The 18237-nt window shown below is 41.7% G+C and overlaps 1 protein-coding gene across 4 annotated transcripts in view; it reads left to right on the forward strand.

Moving 5' to 3' along the window:
* The window catches only part of FAIM (Fas apoptotic inhibitory molecule), a 16032-nt gene extending 5341 nt beyond the window's left edge, over positions 1-10691 (forward strand). For all 4 annotated transcript variants that reach the window (XM_075828996.1, XM_075828995.1, XM_075828993.1 and 1 more), the window contains 3 exons: positions 6561-6789; positions 7975-8024; positions 8380-10691. In XM_075828996.1, coding sequence (XP_075685111.1) covers positions 6561-6789; positions 7975-8024; positions 8380-8529 — 429 coding nt within the window. In that variant the 3' untranslated portion in view covers positions 8530-10691. The remainder of the gene's footprint in view (positions 1-6560; positions 6790-7974; positions 8025-8379) is intronic.
* Positions 10692-18237: the final 7546 nt, after the last annotated feature.

Here is an 18237-nt window from a genome sequence, read left to right on the forward strand (position 1 = left end):
GTGATATTACATTATAGAGGAGGTGATATTACATTATAGAGGGGGTGATGTTACATTATAGAGGGGGTGATGTTACATTATAGAGGAGGTGATATTACATTATAGAGGGGGTGATGTTACATTATAGAGGAGGGGGTGATATTACATTATAGAGGAGGTGATATAGAGGAGGTGATATTACATTATAGAGGAGGAGATATTACATTATAGAGGGGGAGATATTACATTATAGAGGAGGTGATATTACATTATAGAGGAGGTGATATTACATTATAGAGGGGGTGATATTACATTATAGAGGAGGTGATATTACATTATAGAGGAGGTGATATTACATTATAGAGGAGGTGATATTACATTATAGAGGAGGTGATATTACATTATAGAGGAGGTGATATTACATTATAGAGGAGGTGATATTACATTATAGAGGGAGATATTACATTATAGAGGAGGTGATATTACATTATAGAGGAGGTGATATTACATTATAGAGGAGGTGATATTACATTATAGAGGGGGCGATATTACATTATAGAGGAGGTGATATTACATTATAGAGGAGGTGATATTACATTATAGAGGAGGTGATATTACATTATAGAGGAGGTGATATTACATTATAGAGGGGCTGATATTACATTATAGAGGAGGTGATATTACATTATAGAGGAGGTGATATTACATTATAGAGGAGGTGATATTACATTATAGAGGAGGTGATATTACATTATAGAGGAGGTGATATTACATTATAGAGGAGGTGATATTACATTATAGAGGGGGTGATATTACATTATAGAGGAGGTGATATTACATTATAGAGGAGGTGATATTACATTATAGAGGAGGTGATATTACATTATAGAGGAGGTGATATTACATTATAGAGGAGGTGATATTACATTATAGAGGAGGTGATGTTACATTATAGAGGAGGTGATATTACATTATAGAGGAGGAGATATTACATTATAGAGGAGGTGATATTACATTATAGAGGGGGTGATATTACATTATAGAGGAGGTGATGTTACATTATAGAGGAGGTGATATTACATTATAGAGGGGGTGATGTTACATTATAGAGGAGGTGATGTTACATTATAGAGGAGGTGATGTTACATTATAGAGGAGGTGATATTACATTATAGAGGGGGTGATATTACATTATAGAGGAGGTGATATTACATTATAGAGGGGGTGATATTATAGAGGAGGTGATATTACATTATAGAGGAGGTGATATTACATTATAGAGGAGGTGATATTACATTATAGAGGAGGTGATATTACATTATAGAGGAGGTGATATTACATTATAGAGGAGGTGATATTACATTATAGAGGAGGTGATATTACATTATAGAGGGGGTGATATTACATTATAGAGGAGGTGATATTACATTATAGAGGAGGTTGATATTACATTATAGAGGAGGTGATGTTACATTATAGAGGAGGTGATGTTACATTATAGAGGAGGTGATATTACATTATAGAGGGGGTGATATTATAGAGGAGGTGATATTACATTATAGAGGAGGTGATATTACATTATAGAGGAGGTGATATTACATTATAGAGGAGGTGATATTACATTATAGAGGAGGTGATATTACATTATAGAGGAGGTGATATTACATTATAGAGGAGGTGATATTACATTATAGAGGGGGTGATATTACATTATAGAGGAGGTGATATTACATTATAGAGGAGGTGATATTACATTATAGAGGAGGTGATGTTATAGAGGAGGTGATATTACATTATAGAGGGGGTGATATTATAGAGGAGGTGATATTACATTATAGAGGAGGTGATGTTACATTATAGAGGAGGTGATGTTACATTATAGAGGAGGTGATATTACATTATAGAGGAGGTGATATTACATTATAGAGGAGGTGATATTACATTATAGAGGAGGAGGTGATATTACATTATAGAGGAGGTGATATTACATTATAGAGGAGGTGATATTACATTATAGAGGAGGTGATATTACATTATAGAGGAGGTGATATTACATTATAGAGGAGGTGATGTTACATTATAGAGGGGGTGATATTACATTATAGAGGAGGTGATATTACATTATAGAGGAGGTGATATTACATTATAGAGGAGGTGATATTACATTATAGAGGAGGAGGTGATATTACATTATAGAGGAGATGATATTACATTATAGAGGAGGCGATATTACATTATAGAGGAGGTGATATTACATTATAGAGGAGGAGGTGATATTACATTATAGAGGAGGTGATATTACATTATAGAGGAGGTGATATTACATTATAGAGGAGGTGATATTACATTATAGAGGAGGTGATATTACATTATAGAGGGGGTGATATTACATTATAGAGGAGGGGATATTACATTATAGAGGAGGTGATATTACATTATAGAGGAGGTGATATTACATTATAGAGGAGGTGATATTACATTATAGAGGAGGTGATATTATAGAGGAGGTGATATTACATTATAGAGGGGGTGATATTACATTATAGAGGAGATGATATTACATTATAGAGGAGGCGATATTACATTATAGAGGAGGTGATATTACATTATAGAGGAGGTGATGTTACATTATAGAGGAGGTGATGTTACATTATAGAGGGGGTGATATTATAGAGGAGGTGACATTACATTATAGAGGAGGTGATATTACATTATAGAGGAGGTGATATTACATTATAGAGGAGGTGATGTTACATTATAGAGGAGGTGATATTACATTATAGAGGAGGAGATATTACATTATAGAGGAGGTGATATTACATTATAGAGGGGGCGATATTACATTATAGAGGGGGTGATATTACATTATAGAGGAGGTGATGTTACATTATAGAGGAGGTGATATTACATTATAGAGGAGGAGATATTACATTATAGAGGAGGGGATATTACATTATAGAGGAGGGGATATTACATTATAGAGGAGGTGATATTACATTATAGAGGAGGTGATATTACATTATAGAGGAGGGGATATTACATTATAGAGGAGGTGATATTACATTATAGAGGGGGTGATATTACATTATAGAGGAGGTGATATTACATTATAGAGGAGGTGATATTACATTATAGAGGGGGTGATATTACATTATAGAGGAGGTGATATTACATTATAGAGGAGGTGATGTTACATTATAGAGGAGGTGATGTTACATTATAGAGGGGTGATATTACATTATAGAGGAGGTGATATTACATTATAGAGGAGGTGATATTACATTATAGAGGGGGTGATATTACATTATAGAGGAGGTGATATTATAGAGGAGGTGATATTACATTATAGAGGGGGTGATATTACATTATAGAGGTGGTGATATTACATTATAGAGGAGGTGATATTACATTATAGAGGAGGTGATATTACATTATAGAGGAGGTGATATTACATTATAGAGGGGGTGATGTTACATTATAGAGGAGGTGATATTACATTATAGAGGAGGTGATATTACATTATAGAGGGGGTGATATTACATTATAGAGGAGGTGATGTTACATTATAGAGGAGGTGATGTTACATTATAGAGGGGTGATATTACATTATAGAGGAGGTGATATTACATTATAGAGGAGGTGATATTATAGAGGAGGTGATATTACATTATAGAGGAGGTGATATTACATTATAGAGGAGGTGATATTACATTATAGAGGGGGTGATATTACATTATAGAGGAGGTGATGTTACATTATAGAGGAGGTGATGTTACATTATAGAGGGGTGATATTACATTATAGAGGGGGTGATATTACATTATAGAGGAGGTGATATTATAGAGGAGGTGATATTACATTATAGAGGGGGTGATATTACATTATAGAGGTGGTGATATTACATTATAGAGGAGGTGATATTACATTATAGAGGAGGTGATATTACATTATAGAGGAGGTGATATTACATTATAGAGGGGGTGATGTTACATTATAGAGGAGGTGATATTACATTATAGAGGAGGTGATATTACATTATAGAGGGGGTGATATTACATTATAGAGGAGGTGATGTTACATTATAGAGGAGGTGATGTTACATTATAGAGGAGGTGATATTACATTATAGAGGAGGTGATATTACATTATAGAGGAGGTGATATTACATTATAGAGGAGGAGATATTACATTATAGAGGAGGTGATATTACATTATAGAGGAGGTGATATTACATTATAGAGGGGGTGATATTACATTATAGAGGTGGTGATATTACATTATAGAGGAGGTGATATTACATTATAGAGGAGGTGATATTACATTATAGAGGAGGTGATATTACATTATAGAGGGGGTGATATTACATTATAGAGGAGGTGATATTACATTATAGAGGAGGTGATATTACATTATAGAGGGGGTGATATTACATTATAGAGGAGGTGATATTACATTATAGAGGAGGTGATATTACATTATAGAGGAGGTGATATTACATTATAGAGGAGGTGATATTACATTATAGAGGAGGTGATATTACATTATAGAGGAGGAGATATTACATTATAGAGGAGGTGATGTTACATTATAGAGGAGGTGATGTTACATTATAGAGGAGGTGATATTACATTATAGAGGGGGTGATATTACATTATAGAGGTGGTGATATTACATTATAGAGGAGGTGATATTACATTATAGAGGAGGTGATATTACATTATAGAGGGGGTGATATTACATTATAGAGGGGGTGATATTACATTATAGAGGGGGTGATATTACATTATAGAGGAGGTGATATTACATTATAGAGGGGGTGATGTTACATTATAGAGGGGGTGATGTTACATTATAGAGGAGGTGATATTACATTATAGAGGAGGTGATATTACATTATAGAGGAGGTGATATTACATTATAGAGGAGGTGATATTACATTATAGAGGAGGTGATGTTACATTATAGAGGAGGTGATATTACATTATAGAGGAGGTGATATTACATTATAGAGGAGGTGATATTACATTATAGAGGGGGGTGATATTACATTATAGAGGAGGTGATGTTTACATTATAGAGGAGGTGATATTACATTATAGAGGGGGTGATATTACATTATAGAGGAGGTGATGTTACATTATAGAGGAGGTGATGTTACATTATAGAGGAGGTGATATTACATTATAGAGGAGGTGATATTACATTATAGAGGAGGTGATATTACATTATAGAGGGGGTGATATTACATTATAGAGGAGGAGGTGATATTACATTATAGAGGAGGAGATATTACATTATAGAGGAGGTGATATTACATTATAGAGGGGGTGATATAACATTATAGAGGGGGTGATATTACATTATAGAGGAGGTGATATTACATTATAGAGGAGGTGATATTACATTATAGAGGGGGTGATATTACATTATAGAGGAGGTGATATTACAATATAGAGGAGGTGATATTACAATATAGAGGAGGTGATATTACATTATAGAGGGGGTGATATTACATTATAGAGGGGGTGATGTTACATTATAGATGAGGTGATATTACATTATAGAGGAGGTGATATTACATTATAGAGGGGGTGATATTACATTATAGAGGAGGTGATATTACATTATAGAGGGGTAATTTTACATTGGGACCACAGTTTCGTTTTCTTATACACCGTAAAATCCTAGCGCTATCCCCCTCTATATGCGGTGCCTGACTGTATACATGTGTATATATAGAGGGGGGGCGGGGGAGCGCTCCTCTCATGAATGCGCCGTATAGGAGCGTATACTCGGCTGACAGATCCGTGGGGTAAATCTCTGTACAGACTCCTAGTGGCCGGGTGGTGCTAGTGCATACTTTTGGGCAGTCTGTTTATACACCCGGAGGCCGAGTTTGGGATCAGTATAAAAACCAGGAGAGCAGGAATTCTGGAAAGATTTGGGCTTCTGCCGTGTAATGGATCGGCTCCTGGTTCACGTGTAGATGTGGCCTTATAGAGAAGTGCAGCTCTGGAGGTGGCTGTAGTATGACACATGGTATAACAGCAGAATAGTGACCACAGCTCTGGATGTGACAGGAGTATAAGTCATTGTGAGTGCAGCTCTGGATGTGACTGGAGTATAAGACATGGTGTCACGCAGGATCGTCACTCGTACACACGGCCATATTATGGATGTTAGGAGTTGTACGGGGCGGTACGATGGCGCCCATTCTCCGTTATCAGCCATGCTGCGCCTCCTGTGACTTTACAAGAAGGTAAAAGCAGAATGTAGTGCCGCCCTGGGAGCCCCTAGAGCTGCGCAGTGCAGATCACCCGGAGCGGACGGACCCTGCGGAGCCATGTCTGATCACCCGGAGCGGACGGACCCTGCGGAGCCATGTCTGATCACCCGGAGCGGACGGACCCTGCGGAGCCATGTCTGATCACCCGGTGCGGACGGACCCTGCGGAGCCATGTCTGATCACCCGGAGCGGACGGACCCTGCGGAGCCATGTCTGATCACCCGGTGCGGACGGACCCTGCGGAGCCATGTCTGGTGCCGTCCTCTTCACTCATCGCTCTTCTCTCTGTGTTTAGGAAATTATCCGGAGGGACTGGATGTTTAAACTGGTGGGGAAAGAGACATTTCCAGTGGGCGCCTCTGAGATGAAGGCCACCATCAACATCGACGCCGTCAGCGGTTTTGCTTATGAGTACACCCTGGAGGTAAACGGTAAAAGCCTCAAGAAATACATGGAGAACCGATCCAAGACCACAAACACCTGGGTCCTGCACGTCGATGGAGAGGACTGCCGGGTGGTGCTAGGTAAGAGCGCACCCCTCCCCCCGCCAGCAGCGAAAAGTCAATCCCTACCTTTATCATCAGCCTCTCTATAGTAGGCGGAGCAGTGTTCTGATACAGAGCTCCAAACCCCCAGCATAGACCGTGACATAACATTCCGCTGCCTATAGTCACCACCAGGAGAAGCTCACCACGTACAGATATATACAGCGTCCATAGAGTTACATGATAACATTCTGCTGCCTGCAGCCACCACTAGGGGGAGCTCACTACATACAGATATATACAGCTCCCATAGAGTTACATGATAATATTCTACTGCCTGCAGCCACCACTAGAGGGAGCTCACTACATACAGATATATACAGCTCCCATAGAGTTACATGATAACATTCTACTGCCTGCAGCCACCACTAGGGGGAGATCACCACGTACAGATATATACCACTGGGGGAGCCACACGCCTGTGTGAGGGTATGTTCACACGGCAGCGTCCGTTATGGCTGAAATTACGGGGCTGTTTTCAGGAGAAAACAGCTCCGTAATTTCAGCCGTCATGGCATGTTGAGGCGCTTTTTCGCTGCGTCCATTACGGACGTAAATGGAGCTGTTTTTCTATGGAGTCCATGGAAAACGGCTCCATTTACATCTGAAGAAGTGTCAGGCACTTCTTTGACGCGGGCGTGTTTTTTACGCGCCGCCTTTTGACAGCGGGGCGTAAAAAAATGACTGTCGGAACAGAACATCGTAAGACCCATTCTAATGAATGGGCAGATGTTTGCCGACGCTATTGAGCCGCATTTTCGGACGTAATTCGGGGCCAAAACGCTCGAATTACGTCCGTAAATAGTGTGTGTGAACCCAGCCTAATACTTTCCATTGGGATGAGTGGGAGTTATGGTTCTTCTTATGGAAGATTATCAGTTTGTAATCTAGAGACCACCATTCTTTACACTGCAGGCATCATCAAGGGAACTGGAGGACACTGAAAAGTAGGGACTTATTTTATTTCAGGATTAAACAGATTAATTTATAAAAGTTTAGGCCCCCCCCCGCGCCGCGCACAGATGGCAGCAGAAAGTGTGTACAGAGCCGTATGATAATCCAAGTTACCATCAGGGGGTGCGACATCATGTCAGCCGTCAGCCCACCCTGCAGGGGGCAGCTCACAGATCTGTAGGTCTGACCCGATCCCTGATTTTGTTTCAGAGAAGGACACGATGGACGTCTGGTGCAACGGGAAGAAGCTGGAGACTGCGGTAAGTGAGCGCCGATTTCCACCATTTGTGTCATGTGATGCTGCGCTGCCGAACTAGATTAGGACGAGTCACCTCAGACTCCAAAAGGCAATGCAGCTGAGCTGGAGTCACTGATGGGAGCTGTGCGCTAATGGAGCAGAACTACAGTGTAAAGCATAGTGGAGGGGCAGAGTAAAAGCCTGAGCCTCTGATGAGACATGAGAAGGAGTTCAGACTCCATTAGACAGCTGAGCAGGAGTCTGATGAGAGCGGCGCTGTATCATTGGTAGAGCACAACTTGATTTGTTCTTCTCAGTACGCGTGCTGTTGTCTCGCTGTAATCTGCTGCCACTAATTCTCGTCTTCCTCTCCACAGGGGGAGTTTGTGGACGACGGCACCGAGACGCATTTCACCATTGGCGATCACGACTGCCGCATAAAGGCCGTAAGCAGCGGCAAACGCAGAGAAGGCATCGTCCATACGCTGATCATGGACGACCGGGAAATCCCCGAGAGCGTCGAGTAACATCCGCCACCGTCCACCTCTCAGGGATCCTCAGGACCCCCCCCCCCCCCGTTTCTTCTTCCCTGCTGTGTGATCGGCGATGCCGCTGATCTCCTCCTGCAGTGGGCGGTGCCGCTGATCTCCTCCTGCAGTGGGCGGTGCCGCTGATCTCCTCCTGTAGTGGGCGGTGCCGCTGATCTCCTCCTGCAGTGGGCGGTGCCGCTGATCTCCTCCTGCAGTGGGCGGTGCCGCTGATCTCCTCCTGCAGTGGGCGGTGCCGCTGATCTCCTCCTGCAGTGGACGGTGCCGCTGATCTCCTCCTGCAGTGGACGGTGCCGCTGATCTCCTCCTGCAGTGGGCGGTGCGGACATTAGTGAGTTCTGTCAGTGGACGTTTCCCGGATCAGTCGCCGAGGACACACAACGACCTCCTCTTCCTGCCGGGGTCCTGAGGGCCACAACGACCTCCTCTTCCTGCCGGGGTCCTGAGGGCCACGTTTTAGCCTCCAGAGGAATTTATTTTGTTGATACGAAATGAGTTTTAGTTTTTTACTTCTCTTCGATGAATCGTCCTCATTATGTACGAAAATGTCAAAAACGAAAGATCGCCGGCGTATAACCGGAAGACTAATCCTCTGTGCCGATCCTGCGTTACATCATGTCTTATACTCCAGTCACATCCAGAGCTGCAGTCACTATTCTCATATTTCATCATGTCTAAGGCACCAGTCAGATCAGCTGCAGTTCCTATACTGCTGCTTCCTGATTTCCTATACTCCAGTCCCACCCAGAGCTGCAATTTGGTTGGATATCGCTGAAAATCAGAACTGCGCTGAGACACGACCCTCATATTTTTGCAGAATATCGCAGGCTGCTGCTGTTAGTGAATGCTGAGAGTTGTAGTTTACACCTGGATAGCCCCAGAATAGAGAGCACAGCCCTGTGCAGACACTGACCCAGCAGGGAGCAGCCGTGAGCTTATGAGATCCTGCTGCAGCTCTGGATGTGACTGGAGTACAGGACAGGATGTAACTCCGGATCAGTACCGGGTAGAGCAGACGATTCCACCTCCCCGTGTGGATTATTTGTAGTTGAAATATAAAATCTTACAGAGAAGCCGTTCTGCCGACTGCAAATCAGATGTAAAGGGTTAATATCTCCCTCCTTGTGCCGCGGCGTCGGTGCTGGTTGTCCGGGCTGCACACCCTCCTTGCTGACAGTTTCCCGGTTTTGAGCTGGTCACTGGGTGTTCTGGGGCCATTATTACAGGGGAGGGGCCCCCATATTACGCTGCACAGCGGCTCCGGCTCTGTTCACATCGGCGTCGATGATTTGGCGGGGAACCTGGATCGGCACGCAGCGCTCTTTTTCCCACCAGTGTGACGGACTCCATTGTGAGTGGTGTCGGTCGGGGGGCGGCGGCGTCCGTTGTCGTACGACAGGTCTGGTCACGCGTTGCGGATTCTCTTATGATTGAAAACCTCGACTAGATGTGAACAGCGCCTGAGGCGGAATGCACACGATGCGGATTACGTGCGGCCACTCGTCAGCGTCACCCGGGACCGGCGTAGTCCGAGGTTCACGGGAATCACGTTCGCGCTGCGCTGGTTTTCGGGACAGAAATTGACCTGCGGTGCCGACTATAAAACCGTCATCAAGTCAATTTAAGTTGTGTTTCCAATTATATCTGACGAGTTCTGTGAAAAATCGCACAAAACCCGCAGCACGAAGACGCACCAAACGGAAAACACACATCGAAAAATGCGCAATCGTGCGGTTATACCTGTACATTTCCTGCGTCTTGCTGCGGATTTACCGCAGCCACTTATGCGACGTGTGCATGTAGCCCGGTGCAGTGGCGTCCTGCGCAGGAGCGGTTTGAGGCGGTCTGTACATTTCGTAGCGCTCTCTCGATCCGCGCGGTGACGTCGTTTCACGTCTTCATCTGTCAGAGATTAATCCAAACCACCAATCATTCTCAGCTGTAAAAACTGCCACTGCAGCCAATCAGAGTCCAGCGCTCGTGTCTCTGCAGATTCATGAAGCCGTTACCTGATTGGTGGCCACAATATGGCGCCGGCGGTTTTTATTACGTTTTATGATGTAAATATTTCAACGATTTGTTTTTCGAATTTTCATATTTTCTTCTATTACAAATGTCAATGAACAAAATCTGCCGGAAAATTTCTACTGTTGTGTTTACTGCTCACCTGACCTGAGGGGCGATGCTCGCCGCAGCTTCGTATGTGAACTGTGTCAACTACTACAATGGCCAGAACACTTGTACTAGAGTAAAGCTTCGAATAATAGCAGTCACACATATCCCCCAGGGACAATATATCATATATGTGACTGATATCAGCGGCTCCTCTTATATCACTCCAGCACTATTATATCCTCCAGAGACATTACATCATATGTGTGACTGATATCAGCCGCTCCTCTTATATCACTCCAGCACTATTATATCCCCCAGGGACAATATATCATATATGTGACTGATATCAGCGGCTCCTCTTATATCACTCCAGTACTATTATATCCTCCAGAGACATTACATCATATGTGACTGATATCAGCCGCTCCTCTTATATCACTCCAGTACTATTATATCCTCCAGAGACATTACATCATATATGTGACTGATATCAGCGGCTCCTCTTATATCACTCCAGCACTATTATATCCTCCAGAGACATTACATCATATGTGTGACTGATATCAGCCGCTCCTCTTATATCACTCCAGTACTATTATATCCTCCAGAGACATTACATCATATGTGTGACTGATATCAGCCGCTCCTCTTATATCACTCCAGTACTATTATATCCTCCAGAGACATTACATCATATGTGTGACTGATATCAGCCGCTCCTCTTATATCACTCCAGTACTATTATATCCTCCAGACATTACATCATATGTGACTGATATCAGCCGCTCCTCTTATATCACTCCAGTACTATTATATCCTCCAGAGACATTACATCATATGTGTGACTGATATCAGCCGCTCCTCTTATATCACTCCAGCACTATTATATCCTCCAGACATTACATCATATGTGTGACTGATATCAGCCGCTCCTCTTATATCACTCCAGCACTATTATATCCCCCAGAGACATTACATCTTATGTGTGACTGATATCAGCCGCTCCTCTTATATCACTCCAGTACTATTATATCCTCCAGACATTACATCATATGTGTGACTGATATCAGCAGCTCCTCTTATATCACTCCAGCACTATTATATCCTCCAGAGACATTACATCATATGTGTGACTGATATCAGCCGCTCCTCTTATATCACTCCAGCACTATTATATCCTCCAGACATTACATCATATGTGTGACGGATATCAGCCGTTCCTCTTATAACACTCCAGCACTATTATATCCTCCAGAGACATTACATCATATGTGTGACTGATATCAGCGGCTCCTCTTATAACACTCCAGCACTATTATATCCTCCAGAGACATTACATCATATGTGTGACTGATATCAGCCGCTCCTCTTATATCACTCCAGCACTATTATATCCTCCAGAGACATTACATCATATGTGTGACTGATATCAGCCGCTCCTCTTATATCACTCCAGTACTATTATATCCTCCAGAGACATTACATCATATGTGTGACTGATATCAGCCGCTCCTCTTATATCACTCCAGTACTATTATATCCTCCAGAGACATTACATCATATGTGTGACTGATATCAGCCGCTCCTCTTATATCACTCCAGTACTATTATATCCTCCAGACATTACATCATATGTGACTGATATCAGCCGCTCCTCTTATATCACTCCAGTACTATTATATCCTCCAGAGACATTACATCATATGTGTGACTGATATCAGCCGCTCCTCTTATATCACTCCAGCACTATTATATCCTCCAGACATTACATCATATGTGTGACTGATATCAGCCGTTCCTCTTATAACACTCCAGCACTATTATATCCTCCAGAGACATTACATCATATGTGTGACTGATATCAGCGGCTCCTCTTATAACACTCCAGCACTATTATATCCTCCAGAGACATTACATCATATGTGTGACTGATATCAGCCGCTCCTCTTATATCACTCCAGCACTATTATATCCTCCAGAGACATTACATCATATGTGTGACTGATATCAGCCGCTCCTCTTATAACACTCCAGCACTATTATATCCTCCAGAGACATTACATCATATGTGTGACTGATATCAGCCGCTCCTCTTATATCACTCCAGCACTATTATATCCTCCAGAGACATTACATCATATGTGTGACTGATATCAGCCGCTCCTCTTATATCACTCCAGTACTATTATATCCTCCAGAGACATTACATCATATGTGTGACTGATATCAGCCGCTCCTCTTATATCACTCCAGTACTATTATATCCTCCAGAGACATTACATCATATGTGTGACTGATATCAGCCGCTCCTCTTATATCACTCCAGTACTATTATATCCTCCAGACATTACATCATATGTGACTGATATCAGCCGCTCCTCTTATATCACTCCAGTACTATTATATCCTCCAGAGACATTACATCATATGTGTGACTGATATCAGCCGCTCCTCTTATATCACTCCAGCACTATTATATCCTCCAGACATTACATCATATGTGTGACTGATATCAGCCGTTCCTCTTATAACACTCCAGCACTATTATATCCTCCAGAGACATTACATCATATGTGTGACTGATATCAGCGGCTCCTCTTATAACACTCCAGCACTATTATATCCTCCAGAGACATTACATCATATGTGTGACTGATATCAGCCGCTCCTCTTATATCACTCCAGCACTATTATATCCTCCAGAGACATTACATCATATGTGTGACTGATATCAGCCGCTCCTCTTATAACACTCCAGCACTATTATATCCTCCAGAGACATTACATCATATGTGACTGATATCAGCCGCTCCTCTTATATCACTCCAGTACTATTATATCCTCCAGAGACATTACATCATATGTGACTGATATCAGCCGCTCCTCTTATATCACTCCAGCACTATTATATCCTCCAGAGACATTACATCATATGTGTGACTGATATCAGCGGCTCCTCTTATAACACTCCAGCACTATTATATCCTCCAGAGACATTACATCATATGTGTGACTGATATCAGCCGCTCCTCTTATAACACTCCAGCACTATTATATCCTCCAGAGACATTACATCATATGTGACTGATATCAGCCGCTCCTCTTATATCACTCCAGTACTATTATATCCTCCAGAGACATTACATCATATGTGACTGATATCAGCCGCTCCTCTTATATCACTCCAGCACTATTATATCCTCCAGAGACATTACATTATATGTGTGACTGATATCAGCCGCTCCTCTTATATCACTCCAGTACTATTATATCCTCCAGAGACATTACATCATATGTGACTGATATCAGCCGCTCCTCTTATAACACTCCAGCACTATTATATCCTCCAGAGACATTACATCATATGTGTGACTGATATCAGCCGCTCCTCTTATATCACTCCAGTACTATTATATCCTCCAGAGACATTACATCATATGTGTGACTGATATCAGCCGCTCCTCATATATAACTCCAGCACTATTATATCCTCCAGAGACATTACATCATATGTGTGACTGATATCAGCCGCTCCAGTACTATTATATCCTCCAGAGACATTACATCATATGTGTGACTGATATCAGCCGCTCCTCTTATATCACTCCAGTACTATTATACCCTCCAGACATTACATCATATATGTGACTGATATCAGCCGCTCCTCTTATATCACTCCAGTACTATTATACCCTCCAGACATTACATCATATGTGTGACTGATATCAGCCGTTCCTCTTATATCACTCCAGTACTATTATATCCTCCAGAGACATTACATCATATGTGTGACTGATATCAGCCGCTCCTCTTATAACACTCCAGTACTATTATAGCCTCCAGAGACATTACATCATATGTGTGACTGATATCAGCCGCTCCTCTTATAACACTCCAGCACTATTATATCCTCCAGAGACATTAAATCATATGTGTGACTGATATCAGCAGCTCCTCTTATATCACTCCAGCACTATTATATCCTCCAGAGACATTACATCATATGTGACTGATATCAGCCGCTCCTCTTATATCACTCCAGTACTATTATATCCTCCAGAGACATTACATCATATGTGTGACTGATATCAGCCGCTCCTCATATATAACTCCAGCACTATTATATCCTCCAGAGACATTACATCATATGTGTGACTGATATCAGCCGCTCCAGTACTATTATATCCTCCAGAGACATTACATCATATGTGTGACTGATATCAGCCGCTCCTCTTATATCACTCCAGTACTATTATACCCTCCAGACATTACATCATATATGTGACTGATATCAGCCGCTCCTCTTATATCACTCCAGTACTATTATACCCTCCAGACATTACATCATATGTGTGACTGATATCAGCCGTTCCTCTTATATCACTCCAGTACTATTATATCCTCCAGAGACATTACATCATATGTGTGACTGATATCAGCCGCTCCTCTTATAACACTCCAGTACTATTATAGCCTCCAGAGACATTACATCATATGTGTGACTGATATCAGCCGCTCCTCTTATAACACTCCAGCACTATTATATCCTCCAGAGACATTAAATCATATGTGTGACTGATATCAGCCGCTCCTCTTATATCACTCCAGCACTATTATATCCTCCAGAGACATTACATCATATGTGACTGATATCAGCCGCTCCTCTTATATCACTCCAGTACTATTATATCCTCCAGAGACATTACATCATATATGTGACTGATATCAGCCGCTCCTCTTATATCACTCCAGTACTATTATATCCTCCAGAGACATTACATCATATGTGACTGATATCAGCCGCTCCTCTTATATCACTCCAGTACTATTATATCCTCCAGAGACATTACATCATATGTGACTGATATCAGCCGCTCCTCTTATAACACTCCAGCACTATTATATCCTCCAGAGACATTACATCATATGTGTGACTGATATCAGCCGCTCCTCTTATATCACTCCAGTACTATTATATCCTCCAGAGACATTACATATGTGACTGATATCAGCCGCTCCTCTTATATCACTCCAGTACTATTATATCCTCCAGAGACATTACATCATATGTGTGACTGATATCAGCCGCTCCTCTTATAACACTCCAGCTCTATTATATCCTCCAGAGACATTACATCATGTGTGACTGATATCAGCAGCTCCTCTTATAACACTCCAGCACTATTATATCCTCCAGAGACATTACATCATATGTGACTGATATCAGCCGCTCCTCTTATATCACTCCAGCATTATTATATCCTCCAGAGACATTACATCATATGTGTGACTGATATCAGCCGCTCCTCTTATATCACTCCAGTACTATTATATCCTCCAGAGACATTACATATGTGACTGATATCAGCCGCTCCTCTTATAACACTCCAGTACTATTATATCCTCCAGACATTACATCATATGTGACTGCTATCAGCCGCTCCTCTTATAACACTCCAGTACTATTATATCCTCCAGACATTACATCATATGTGACTGATATCAGCCGCTTCTCTTATATCACTCCAGCACTATTATATCCTCCAGAGACATTACATATGTGACTGATATCAGCCGCTCCTCTTATATCACTCCAGTACTATTATATCCTCCAGAGACATTACATCACATGTGACTGATATCAGCCGCTCCTCTTATAACACTCCAGTACTATTATATCCTCCAGAGATATTACATCATATGTGACTGCTATCAGCCGCTCCTCTTATAACACTCCAGTACTATTATATCCTCCAGAGACATTACATCATATGTGACTGATATCAGCCGCTCCTCTTATAACACTTCAGTACTATTATATCCTCCAGACATTACATCATATGTGACTGATATCAGCCGCTCCTCTTATATCACTCCAGTACTATTATATCCTCCAGACATTACATCATATGTGACTGATATCAGCCGCTCCTCTTATATCACTCCAGTACTATTATATCCTCCAGACATTACATCATATGTGTGACTGATATCAGCCGCTCCTCTTATATCACTCCAGTACTATTATATCCCCCAGAGACATTACATCATATGTGACTGCTATCAGCCGCTCCTCTTATATCACTCCAGTACTATTATATCCTCCAGACATTACATCATATGTGACTGATATCAGCCGCTCCTCTTATATCACTCCAGTACTATTATATCCTCCAGAGACATTACATCATATGTGTGACTGATATCAGCAGCTCCTCTTATATCACTCCAGTACTATTATATCCTCCAGAGACATTACATCATATGTGTGACTGATATCAGCCGCTCCTCTTATAACACTCCAGTACTATTATATCCTCCAGAGACATTACATCATATGTGTGACTGATATCAGCCGCTCCTCTTATAACACTCCAGTACTATTATATCCTCCAGAGACATTACATCATATGTGTGACTGATATCAGCCGCTCCCCTTATAACACTCCAGTACTATTATATCCTCCAGAGACATTACATCATATGTGTGACTGATATCAGCCGCTCCTCTTATAACACTCCAGTACTATTATATCCTCCAGAGACATTACATCATATGTGTGACTGATATCAGCCGCTCCTCTTATAACACTCCAGCACTATTATATCCCCCAGAGACATTACATCATATGTGTGACTGATATCAGCCGCTCCTCTTATAACACTCCAGCACTATTATATCCTCCAGAGATATTACATCATATGTGACTGATATCAGCCGCTCCTCTTATATCACTCCAGCACTATTATATCCTCCAGAGACATTACATCATATGTGTGACTGATATCAGCCGCTCCTCTTATATTACTCCAGCACTATTATATCCTCCAGAGACATTACATCATATGTGTGACTGATATCAGCCGCTCCTCTTATATCACTCCAGTACTATTATATCCTCCAGAGACATTACATCATATGTGACTGATATCAGCCGCTCCTCTTATATCACTCCAGCACTATTATATCCTCCAGACATTACATCATATATGTGACTGATATCAGCCGCTCCTCTTATATCACTCCAGCACTATTATATCCTCTAGACATTCCATCATATGTGTGACTGATATCAGCCGCTCCTCTTATATCACTCCAGTACTATTATATCCTCCAGAGACATCACATCATATGTGTGACTGATATCAGCCGCTCCTCTTATAACACTCCAGCACTATTATATCCCCCAGAGACATTACATCATATGTGTGACTGATATCAGCCGCTCCTCTTATAACACTCCAGCACTATTATATCCTCCAGAGACATTACATCATATATGTGACTGATATCAGCCGCTCCTCTTATATCACTCCAGCACTATTATATCCTCCAGAGACATTACATCATATGTGACTGATATCAGCCGCTCCTCTTATATCACTCCAGTACTATTATATCCTCCAGAGACATTACATCATGTGTGACTGATATCAGCCGCTCCTCTTATAACACTCCAGTACTATTATATCCTCCAGAGACATTACATCATATGTGTGACTGATATCAGCCGCTCCTCTTATAACACTCCAGCACTATTATATCCTCCAGAGACATTACATCATATGTGT

Source organism: Rhinoderma darwinii, chromosome 6 (genome assembly GCF_050947455.1).
Source record: "Rhinoderma darwinii isolate aRhiDar2 chromosome 6, aRhiDar2.hap1, whole genome shotgun sequence".
Classification (NCBI taxonomy): Eukaryota; Metazoa; Chordata; class Amphibia; order Anura; family Rhinodermatidae; genus Rhinoderma; species Rhinoderma darwinii.